Here is a 12,262-nt window from a genome sequence, read left to right as displayed (position 1 = left end):
GACATATCTATGATGGTGGAAATAAAAGATCTGCAAATGAATGGTTTCCACATAGTTGATGATGCTGGTGAAGGAAGAGAGAGGAGAGAAAAGGAAGAGGAGGAGGATAAGAAGAGGAAAAGAGAAGAAGAAGGAGAAAAGGAAAAGAAGAAAGAAGAGGAAGAGATTATTTTGGATCCTGGTGATGACCCAATACAGTAATTTGTCAGCAGTACTTAATCAACATGATCATGGTTCCCAAGTACTTCCAGAAACCCAGGTTCTGCTGTTACAAAGCAGCCTGCTAAAGATAATGCGGATCTAATGATAGAATACCGAACAGGATTTCTCTCTCAGCCTTTGTCTCATTTATCTTAAGTTTCATCAGAGTCCTGCAAAGTAAACAGTATTATTCCTGTTTTACAGATGAAAAAACCATGGCTGAGATGTGTGCCATTTCAGGGCACATATCAGAAATGTATTTCCTGGTATGAGTCGGACTATGTAACTAGTCCTGGCTAACAAGTTGTGAGGCGGTACACTGCCTGTTGAGACCTTTCAGATTCTTTTTCCCTCTAACTGGACAACCAGTAACATTTGAAAAGGTAGTTGCATCAGATTGGGTCCCTGAGAGCCTTCCTGCTGACCTGTCAGGGTCAGGTAGCAAGAGACTATGGAGTTGTAGCAGCATCGTGTAGCTCATTCTGAATGACCAGAGGTAGTTAAAAAAAGGTCTTATAGCAAAAAATACATATGAAAAAAGACTAGATTTTCTTTCTTTATAATAGATAAGAATCTTGATCCAATTTTTGTTTTAAATGAATGGAGCAATATACGGGGCTTCACTTCAAATTGTCGCTTTAGGATTCTCAACCTTGACAGCAGTTATACAAAATAAGGATAAAATTCCACTTAATTATATAAATTCTTATCCATCTCTCAAATGAAAATGGAGATCAAAATTAGATTAAAAAATGATTAAGAGGAGGGGCACAAGCTAATCCAGTATTTGTTTCTCACCTAAAAGCTTTCTAGATTTTTTAGGTAAGTGTTTTTAAAATATCTATTCCTGTGTTTTTTGAGTAATTTAGAGAAACCCAAATAGCTTTCATTATTTCATATAAAGTAGGAAAAAAAGGCATAGTTTACATTGTCCAATGATATGGTAGCAAGAAGAATGTTATGCTTGAATCAGGGGTAAATATTACTTCTAATTTTTTTCGACAGATAATTTGAAATATAATTTTAAAAGACCAAATCAGCATTAAAGATTCAGATTTAAATGAAAGTTAACAAACACAATAAAACATCTTAATAAATAGTTTTATTTTAAAATGATATGACACACTTGCTATTAACATATATGGCATCAAATGCCCTAATAAAAAGCCAAGAACCTTAATAACTGCCCTTTTTAGAATATCAAAAACAAATAATCAACATCAAATTATTTTTCTTGTTTGGCAAGAACAGTAAAATTTAAAGCACAATGAGAACCATAAAACTAAAACTCTCAATACACTATATAGAATAACCTATCTTTACTTTCTTGTATGACATTTGTTTGGAGCCTGGCTAGGAAGCATGAAGATGGTAGTGGGAAAACAAGGGTGGCTCTTCCTGAAACACAGGAGAATTAATAAAGCAGAGGAAAACACTGTCTGCTACTCATATTTCCCTGAAATAAAATAATAATCATGGTAAAATGATTTCTAAATATGCCACACTTTTATGAGCCTAAAATTGAGGTTAAAAATATAAATTAAACATCTGCAGGAAGCTGAATAACCAAAAAAAATCCATATAATTATGGCATCTCATTCTGAGGTTGATTGCAAATTCTTCATTTATGACCTGTGAAAGACTTCTCTTGTCCTTAAAGTCAACATTAAGGCATGCCAAGTTTCCTGTAAGAAAATTATTCTAATGATAGCTTTAAATATTACAGTTCTATAATTATAAAATATTCTCCTAGTAAATACATAGACTTGAGTGTACATAAACTTGCACACTAACAAACAGAAATGATAGACAGGTACACTCTTAAAAGTAACCCATGGATTTTTGAAATCAATTTTTTATGTTTAAAATAACATCTTACTTTTTACAGTGCTAGTGCACAAGTCAGGCAAATTACTTCCCAAGGCTTATGCCCATACAAAAGTTGGAAGGAAAGAATATTATAGAATACTATGAACCATAAAATTATATGGCTGAAAATCAGCTGAAAGACGATATGTTAATTCTCTTTACAAACCATCTTATACTGAGAAAAGCCAGTGAGATTTCACCATAATTCTTTTTATTGTAGTCATTCTTTATGCCCAATTCTGGGAAAGGTTAAACCCCATTACAGAGAACTATAAGGATCTGTCTTATTCCTTTGTCACAGTGGAATCTAGTTGGTGGTATTAAATCTTGCTGAATAGGTGAACCATTGGTGAAGGTTGTGAACCTCTTTTGTCAGACCACATTTTTGTGGTAGCAGTTATTGATGCAATGGAATCTAACCTTCAGATTGAAAAACCTTCTCCTAATATATACATAGAACATTTTTTGTTTAACTTTATATGAATAATCCAGGTTTTGCATGTGCCTGTCATTGCACGTGTGAAAGATGAAGGCTAAAATGTTCAAATCTTCTTGCCCAGAATTTTTGCCTGTCACAAAGAAGTCACAAAAAGTAGAGCCACTTGAAGTCACACCTTTAATTCCTGATATTCAACTGACATAATTCTCACTCACTCATTTATCCTTATGCCCACCAGCAAAGGGAAGGCACAAATGAATTTGGTAGGGCAGTCTCTTTGTCTAAATTTGCACCTCGAAGGACATGTGCCAGTACTGGTCCAGTTGGGTCCCTAAAACAATTAAGTATGAGAGGGATGGACTCATATTTTAAGCAGACAGTAAAGCATGTGAGACTGATATCAAGGCAAGTAGCTAGGTAGTATAGCATCAAGGGGCATGGCAATTTTGTGGGTAAAAACACCCACAGCCACCAAGAATTTCATGGTTCCAAGCAGTCCTGTAATCCTCTAAGCTATAAACCAGCTATGAAATGGGGAGCCTGGAGAAAAGACATTCTTCTTATGAGGCAGCCAGTACATCATATGAGATGGTCTGCTTTAGGAGCTCCAGATGGCTAAAAAGGACACACAACATTGCAAAGAAATCATGGCAGCTCTGCCACAAACAGTTTAAGGTGACCTAAAGAGGAACAGTTTTTATTAAAGTCATTAAGACAATTAAACTGTCCATTAGCAGCCTGTAGATCCCCGTAGTAATAGAGAAAGGCAGCTTTCTTTGTGGTACTCACCCCTTTGGGTCTCAACGCTGAACAATGAGCTGTCTTCTTTTAAGATTAGGAAGGTGACTCTAAGTTTAGTTTTCTAAAACCTGGTAAAAAGTTAAAGACCTAAACTATGGACCTCTGCAAAAAGAGTTCTGCTTCTCCAGGTCTAGCAATAAAAGCTCTCATAGATAACAGCCAGCACCATGTTAAAGAGATAGATAGGCGTAAAGTCACAAATCTCCAGGAAGGATCCAAGACCAACACCATAGCTATGGTCTGTTCAGTGACTATAACAGTATCACCTGATGTTGCCAAAGTACTTCTAAATAAATACATTTAGAGCCCCAAACCCTCTTTATCAGATTGGAAACAACAGTGTCTAAAGTTCAGGGTTTTTTGTTACCTGTGTTACCATCACTTTAAATTCAGTTGATCTTTGTCTTGAATTTAGGCACTGACAGGATGAACTAGAGCTACACAGCTGAATACCTGGGGAAATCATAACTGATTAAGGCAGTTGTCTAAATCATGTCAACACAGCACTAGAGGAGACACCCAGATGATGTTCTGAATTGGTTCCTTTTGGAGTAATGGTCTGCCCACATAAAAGGAGAAGATAAAAGAGATATGCCCTATATATCTGCCCTATATACGAGCAGATTTAAATAATGTTGAAATAAGTAAGCATATACTTACTATATTTCAATTTTAAAATTTTAAGGAAGAAAAGGAAGAAATATATTCTGATTTAAGCCTTTTTTTCCCTGAATATTTTTTCCTAATTGGGATATATACATATATTTATATGAATATATATGTAGGAATATATATCCTTTAGATCACATCAGAACTATATGTAGTTTGGTAGCACTACAAGATTCATTAAATGCTTCCAAATGAAGAGCTTTGACTTTTTCTCCTTTATCATCAGTTTTACAGAACTGAAAAAATGTCCTAACACTTGATTCTCAAATTTGTCTTACTTCAGAAGCTGAAAATCAGGCTGCTCATTAATTGTTTAAGTCTGCAATTTGACTAATTAATCCTGTTTCATCAATAAATAAAAACAAAACTCAGCTGATGCCATTTAGCATCTCTGAATAAACACGTATTTTTTAAAAGTGTATTTAAAAAAACACACAGCTCAGACCTACTCACGAAGTCAAGGAGATCATTCCCTTATTGCCTCAACGTCACGCAAAGTAGATACTCAAGCAGGCTAGAATCTGAAAATTTATATATAAACCTTCAGAATATGAAATTTATACTGCTGTTAAGCCGGCCTCAACACACGAGAGTCATGGTAAAACAAAAGTTTCTTCAAAAAGCAGTAGAAAACAGAAATCATGTCTATATTATACCAATTATTTCCAAATCAATAATGGTCTGTTACATAGGATAAGGTAATCCAGCTACATCTAGCTTCCTCTGATGTCCATATAATTTACCATCTTAACCTAATAATTCTTTCACACACCTGTCCTCACTATTTTTATTATCCTCTGATCTTCTCTTTTTGCATTTCGCTTTAACGCTTACTAACACATAGTGTACCTAACTCATCAAGTCAACCTGACACCCACAAGAGCTCATTCACATAAATATCCTGACTCACACACTCTGCCAGCCAAAGTCACCCACATATTCCCCAGTCTTCAATAACAACAAAAACTTCAGACATAAGAATTAGGCTTTAGAATCTACAAAGAAATCACTTTCTCACCTCCCCTTCCCTGCCCTCCCACCCCAATTCCCAGCTCCAGTCCTCTTTAAGAATGGCCCCACTGATCCTGGTAACACAGTAATGGAAACTAAAACAACTCTTGAAGTGGGAGGTTGGAAACACCTCAAAGAAGAATTCTAAAATGCAAGATACTTCTGAGGCTGCATTCCCCATCCCCTTCTTGAACCATAACCGTACCAAGACACTGAGTTAGCATGGATGCTAGGTGTGTGTTTTACAAAGTATTTACTGTTTTGCTCATGGTGCTTCTAATCAAGCAAGTTTGAATTCATGAGGCAAGATCTCACAGGTACTCAGGGCCTGGATATTAGGTGCTCAGAATGATGCCTAGACCATTGTTAGGGGGAGGTGAATTCTGGTGAGGAGTGCAGTTCCCACTGAATCAGTGTGTTTAGTCTCTCTCTCTCTCTCTTCTCATTTTAATTTTTTTGGCTGTGAGCTTAAGGACTGCTGCCATCCTGGGGCAATGTCTTGTTGTTTGGCCTGAGTAAGTGACACCAGTTTCTAGGCACGGTCCCCAAGAGTCTAGCTGCACTTGTATTGGAGGTTTTCTCCAAACAACAACAAAATGTCACCTGGGAGTGTGCCTGAGCCAATCATGACTCAACCTGCCCAGATGTTTAGATATCTGGAAATAGGATAAAAACATCTCATGCTTGCCTCTCTGGTGTGAGAACCAGGAAAGACTTCAAGAGCGTGCACAACGAGTATGATAGCTAAATCACCAATGAAATTTATATCAGCAATTAATTTTACTTCATCTAGAAAATGGGCATGTGACACTGCCTCATATCTGACACTACCATTCTGGGTTAAATTCAGATTGTTTGATTTATATAATTTTATTTTACTAGAAAGTTTATTCTAATGACTTAGTTACCACTTCTGTGTACTGGAATAGTTTTGAATATAACATGTGTTTTTGCATTTTTAATAATCAGTATCCTCAAGCTTCAAAATATTCAAAGTCAAAACCCCATATTTTAGTGTTTAGCCAAATTACAGGAAGAATAAATTTAGCAAGAAAATGGATAAGCACCTTTGAGAATTAAATGTAAGCCTTATTATGTGATTAGCGCTTACATTCTTTTTCACAAAATAGGTTGCTAATTGATCCTACACCTCCTAGTGTCCAAAGAATAATATCCCATATCATGTAAAAGAAATCGTTTGCACACTGGATTGTTAGAAATATTTTGCTATAGAAGTAGAAGCTGATGGCCATTACAGATTAATTACTCTCAGCTCTTGAGGACTGGTGAAGCTGGTTGTGGTTTCTTAATGCATCTTACATGGCTTTTCTTCTAAATAAAAGTACATAGAGAACAAAAACACTCACTGGCTGTTCGTTTGGGAAATAGACTTTCCTCGCCAGGCAAATAAGCTGCACTGTTAATTTTAAGAAATGTGTTATGTTTTGTTTTGCTTTGCTTTGCTTTGTTCAGTTCATATAAAATGCCAAGGCAGACTCTCAAGTTCACAACCAGAATTAACTCTGTACAGCGAGAGCATCTTCCTCTACCAAGGACAGCTCCAGGGTGTTTTCATTAGTGCTAGTTTTCATCCTAAAGTTGAAGGAACCGTAGAGTTTCGCAGACTCTTTGGAAGAGGCAAACCTGTCACGCCGATATAGCTCCCCCTTCCACATGGACATCATTAGCAAACAGGAAAGAACGACCCCCCCAAGCGTGAGAAGGCAGAGGCCTGCAATCACACAGCGGTCCAGGTGAGCCCCCAGCCTCGCGCTCTCCTTCTCCAGACGTTCCATCTCCCGGGCCGGCACAGTGTTGGGATCCACAGTCACATCCCGTGGGACAATGTAAGAGATGATCACCAGCAAGATGCCAGTGACCAAGAACAAGATGGCGCTTATGAAACCATAGTCTACTGACTTCCCTGAAGAGGTGGCTTCCGAGCTTGTATCTTCTTCATCTTCGGATATCAGTGATATGGCAGCCTCGTGGGACCACTCATTTGGATTTCCCCAGCCAAGGTCTCCCAGGTGCTTACTCCCTTTTGCCGAAGGGGAACGCCGGTTCCTTTGCTCCAGGTTGACATTCTCATCCACATAGGTAAAAGAGGTTTCTAATTCCTGGCTACAGCAGTTGCAGACTTTCTGTTCTGCTGTTATTTGGTTGTTTCCTGAGTTGAGAAGCCCTGGTGGCAAGAAGTCTGGCTGAATAGCACTGTCTTGCAGGGAGGGGGAAGGGGATGCTGGAGAAGGGCTAAGTTTAGACCCTTCCATCTCTGGTGCTCTTGGTGCCGACGTACAATGTCTCTGGCAGCAGAGAGCAGCTTTAGTGGCGGCTGCATCTGCCTGGTCCCTGGGAAGCCCTCCTGAACTCCAGTCCACAGCATCACACAGGGCTGCCCGGCTGCTCTTCTTAGCAAGATAGTGGAGCTCCATTGGAGCTAGTCAGACATCCCCCAGCAGCTTCCAGAAAGTCTGCCGACAGCAACACAGTTAGATAAGAACCCAATGGGAGCTAAGGCCGTACCACCAGTAGTATTGTTCCTGAGGCCCTCATCTCCTTTGTAGCCACAGGTCTTGACACTTCAGCCCCAATTCCTCCTAAAAGAGGTAAGAGAAAGGAGAGGCTACCTAGTGGTGGGAAAGTGTGAAAAGGGCAAATCCTCTGACTTATCACAGGGATTAACGCTGAGAAACTTAGGTCAGGGTAGAAAAGGAACATGGAGGAAGTGGCAGTGTCTCTGAAGAAAGCATTGCCGTCACCAAGCCAAATTTATCCAAGGACTCACACATTTCGGTGACAGGATCCCTCAAACGAGAAGGCAGGTTTCCTGCATAGAGATACAAATGAGAAAAGCAGGGACCTTTTTTAGCAGAGCTGCTGATTTTCTGAAGAACCTAGGGAAGCACAGACTTCTCAACAATTCTGTTAAATTATAAGTGTTTAGACTCTCTGTAGTTCAGAACAGATTCTAATACAGATTAGTGTTAGAGCATCACCATGGGTGAACCGATCAATATGTCACTATCAGTTGGGCTCTGTTGGAGCTGGGGGGCTCAGCATTTTGACTGGGTAGCTCTGAAATGGGTGAAAGATGGCTAGCTTAATCAGCCACCCCTCCTAACCTTACACTTTGTATATCCAGAGACCCTAGTCACACAGCCCTGTTCATTGAGCTTCCATTCTCAGCTTACTGCTACATGGTGGTAGCATGTTCTGGACCCTAAAGTATGTAGACAACACACATCATTGTGTGATCTCTGCAAAATACAATGGGCTAGCCCACTCCTACACACACACACACACACACACACACACACACAGCTGCCTGCTCCACGTATAGGTCTGCTACTCCTGCTCACTGGGTCTGAGTGGGTATGAGTTCCTTTCCCTCAGCACGGTTTGCTGACAAATGTGTACAGGAAATCAACTGTCTAGAAGTTTTCACAAATCCAATCTAGAAGTAAACTGACAATAAAAGACAAATCATCAACCCACAGAGTCACAGTTTTGTTGAGGCAAATAGGTGGAAAGCTATTTCCAAAGTTACCTCTGGAACTCTGTATCCGTGACATGCCCTCAGCCCCACCACAGCAAGGCACCTTTATGGGATAGAACTTTGTGTTGAGCAGAAAACCACTTGCCCATCTTTCTCTGCCTCTGCCATCTTTCTGAGGAATGAAAATGTACTTTCCGCTATCACCAAGTACAGAGGCTTCAAGCAAGGGCCCCTTTTATTTTGCTTCCAAGTTCAGGGTAATAACTGATTTAACTCATGTCTTGGAGGCTTATTATGCTTCAAAATCCACATCCCAGCAGCTGGTAACCCACACAGAAACGCAGGTAGGCTAACCTAAAATCCACCTGGCAACTCACTTAAAATATGGGAGAGGAAATTCACATGTTTTCTGTTCTACATTAGAATTTGTTTAAAACACACACACACACACACACACACACACACACACACACACACTTCTCTATTATCGGCGTTTCTCTGCGGCTAAAACAGAAAAAAACCAAACCCAAAACAAAAGCAAACAAAAAAAAATCAGGTGCAGGAAAAACACAACTGAACCAGAGCTTTCCTTTAGTAGGTGGACAGACCCCCACTGCAGGATCCCTCAGTGAAGGAAGTGATGATAACGGGTTTGACCAATTACTGAAATGAGAAATCATCTCGCAGTTCCCTCAAACATTAGGCTCTGTGATTAACCCTTGGTACAAATAACCCATCAAATTGGATTACTTTAGATAAAAATCGGCAGAGTCCCTTATGGGACTTCCAATTTATAACAAAGAGGGAGAGAAATCTCCACTTAATTCCCTTCTCCTGCTTCTTTTTCTCTTAAAAGACTCTGCTTGTTCCATCGGAACAAGCTGCACAGTCGATTTCCTTTGCAGCTCCGTTATCCGGGGCTTCCATTCTCAAGGGAGAATGGATAATCCCAGGGGACCAGCTAAAGGCTCTTTCCTTCAGTCTACTCCCTCTCGTCTCTCTGGTTTAAGAGCGCGGTTAATAAAACTGCACCGCAAAACGAGGGGACAGCACTCTCCCTCGTCCGTCTGCCAGCAATTAAGTTCATTAATATTTGCATTGGAACTAACTGACACAGGCGAGGCTGGTCTGGGGGAGGCGACCTCGGGATCCGTCCTGCGCGCGCTGTGCGGGAAGGGCGCGCCGCGAGCTCCGGGCAGCGGTGTCCCCCGCGGAATCAGTCAATCCATTCCGGGTGAACTCCGCGTTCGCCGAGGTACCCGGTGTTGGGCTGCGTTCGCCAAATACCCTAAGGCAAGGCAGGCACCTTGGGCAGGGACTGGGGACGCGCTCCCCAGCTCGGCCAGGCTCTCGGGGTCTCTCCCTCGCCCCAGCGCCTCCTCCCCGTCCCTCTCTCCGCCACTCACCTCCTGCCTTGGCCACCCAGCGAGGCTCGAGCACCGCGCGCTTGTGCCTGCGCGGCTCCTCGGGAAAGTACCCCGCTCACAAGCCGCTGCACTTGTAGCCTCTGCGCGCCGCCGGGCTGCGTGGGGTGGGCAGCGCCTGCTGTGCCGGCGGGGCGGGCCGGGGCGGGGCTCGGCTCTCCCTCTTGCTGAGCATCCCGGGAGATGTAGTGCGGTTCGGCCTCCCTGCCTCCCTCCTGTCTCTCTTCTGTCCTACCTTCTTGCTTTTGCCCTTCCTGAAGACGAATTCCCGCTACACCTCCGTGCTCCGGCCTGGCACGTTAGAAGAAATCGCTGGCTCTTAAGCTCAGGGTTAGGTCCCCTAGCCTCAGGTGTGGCCACAGGATTATGAGGGAAGGAGTGTATATTTAGTTCAACTGTGTGCCAGGCAATATGCATATTTCGTTTTATTTAAAAGTCAGAACAAATCCTCCAAGTAGATTTTATTAATCCCCATTTTACAGATGAGGAAAGAGGCTTAGAGGAATTATGTGCCTCATCCAGGGTTACAAAGACAATTAATGATCGCTAATAAATTGTATCCAAGAATCTGCTTCCAAAGTCATTGCCTTGGTCACAAAATCAGGAGAAATGTGAACATTGAGGGTAAGGGATTGTCCTGTTCTCCTCTGCATCCCCTGTGCCTAGCAGAGTGTCTGAATAATAATGACCCAAAATAACAATAATTAACATACATAGCACTTACTATTGCCAGGCTCTCTTCTAATCACGTTGGATACATTAACTCATTTAATGGTCACAGTTAATTTTTAAAGTCCTGTAAAAATCCACTTTTGTAAAGATGGGTTTTTACAAAAGAGGAAACTGAATAACAAAGAAGCTGAGTAATTTGCCCAAAGTCATACAGCTAGTACTCGGTAGAGGTGGCATGAACCCCCAAAGGTCCTAAGCATTATGCAAATTGAATGAATGGAAAAAGGAACAGAAGGCAAGAAAAGAAAGGGCTAGGAATAAAGGAAATCTGGAGGTTGAAGCTACTGAGATGTGCTTCCCAGGACAAGACAAAGTAACTTCTTTGGGTCACCAAGCTCTTTCTAACCACAGTGGACTGCGACAGCCAACAGCCAAACAGAATGTGCGGTTTTTGAATCGTCTCCAAGTTTTCAGCATCTCCTTTGGGGTGATTCTAGGGTTACTGATTGTTTTTATCAAAGGGGAGCAAGAGAAGGGTTATAGTATAACATTTTCCTGCTTGTGAGTAGCTCACATAAATTCTGTGGTTGCTTGCTTTCAAGTAATAGATCAATCTCCTATAATGATGATTTTGTTGGTTTTTCTTTATATTGATAGAATTCATAGTCTCATAGTTCCAGGGACTTCATAATATACCACTTTTAAATCTTTTCTCACTATGACTCTCTTTTAGCCAGTTAAGCTCATCTGTTGCTAAACATGACATATCTATTATGGCTTTTTCTCCTTCGCTCATTAATTACACTGTTTTCCAGTGAGAATATCCTTTCCTCATTCCCCTATTCCCTCCACCCTTCAAGGATTAGCTCATCAAGCCACATTTGCTGGGGTGCATTCTGTTCTTAGTACTATATATTTAAAAGGGAGCCCAAAGACACCATGCAGTGTCCAGAAGAGAGCAATTAAGAAGTTGAAGAAACTTAAACTCACGTTGGACAAGGAGATGCTAAAGGAACTTGGGATATTTAGCCAGAGGAGGAGACTCGGAGGAAACAAAAACTAACTTTAAATTATTTGAAGTTTATGAATAGAAGAGGAATTCTACATTGTGGTTAAAAAGGGAAAAAGCAGAACCAATGACAATAATAATATTTATTCGTCCTAATGTGTTATCTTTAATTCTTAGACCAACTCTATAAGGGAGCCCGTATTATTATACCCATTTTACAATGTAGAAATTGAGTATTGAAAATGTCTTTTTCCCAAGGTATTAGAAGTTATAAGTAACTGGTAGAGCCAAGATTCCAACTTGTGTCTATCTGATTCCAGACCCTGGACCTCTTCACCACTACACTATACTGAGCAAAGCTTCACAGTCATTTTCACAGCAGAGCATAAGTAAGAAGTGATCATATTTATTGCACTGGGATAAACACAGGAGGTTTCTCATGGCCATCATCCTGGTGCTATGGGTACTTCAAGCCCTGCCAGACAGCTAGGGGGCCCAAGGGAAGAGATAAGCCAGCACATCTGTAGTACACTGGGGCACCTGAGGATGATGGACACAGGGGCTGGGAAGCTCTGGATAACACTATCAGACTTAATAAGGAGGCTAATTTGAGGCTGAGCATAAGGAAGAACATTCTCTTTAAGGACTTGAAGCAGGATGTCTCATGA

At 41.0% G+C, this 12,262-nt stretch overlaps 1 protein-coding gene across 1 annotated transcript; it reads right to left on the bottom strand.

Moving 5' to 3' along the window:
• Nucleotides 1-6,219: 6,219 nt before the first annotated feature.
• On the bottom strand, nucleotides 6,220-7,425 carry TMEM74 (transmembrane protein 74). Its single transcript, XM_007188777.2, has one exon. It carries the CDS (start codon nucleotides 7,423-7,425, stop codon nucleotides 6,508-6,510), a length of 918 nt encoding a protein of 305 aa, XP_007188839.1. The 3' UTR covers nucleotides 6,220-6,507.
• Between the last annotated feature and the right edge of the window lie 4,837 nt (nucleotides 7,426-12,262).

The sequence above is a fragment of the Balaenoptera acutorostrata genome, chromosome 17 (assembly GCF_949987535.1).
Source record: "Balaenoptera acutorostrata chromosome 17, mBalAcu1.1, whole genome shotgun sequence".
In the NCBI taxonomy this organism is placed as follows: Eukaryota; Metazoa; Chordata; class Mammalia; order Artiodactyla; family Balaenopteridae; genus Balaenoptera; species Balaenoptera acutorostrata.
Note: the sequence above shows the minus strand (reverse complement) of the source record. Positions and strands in the feature narration are given on the sequence as shown.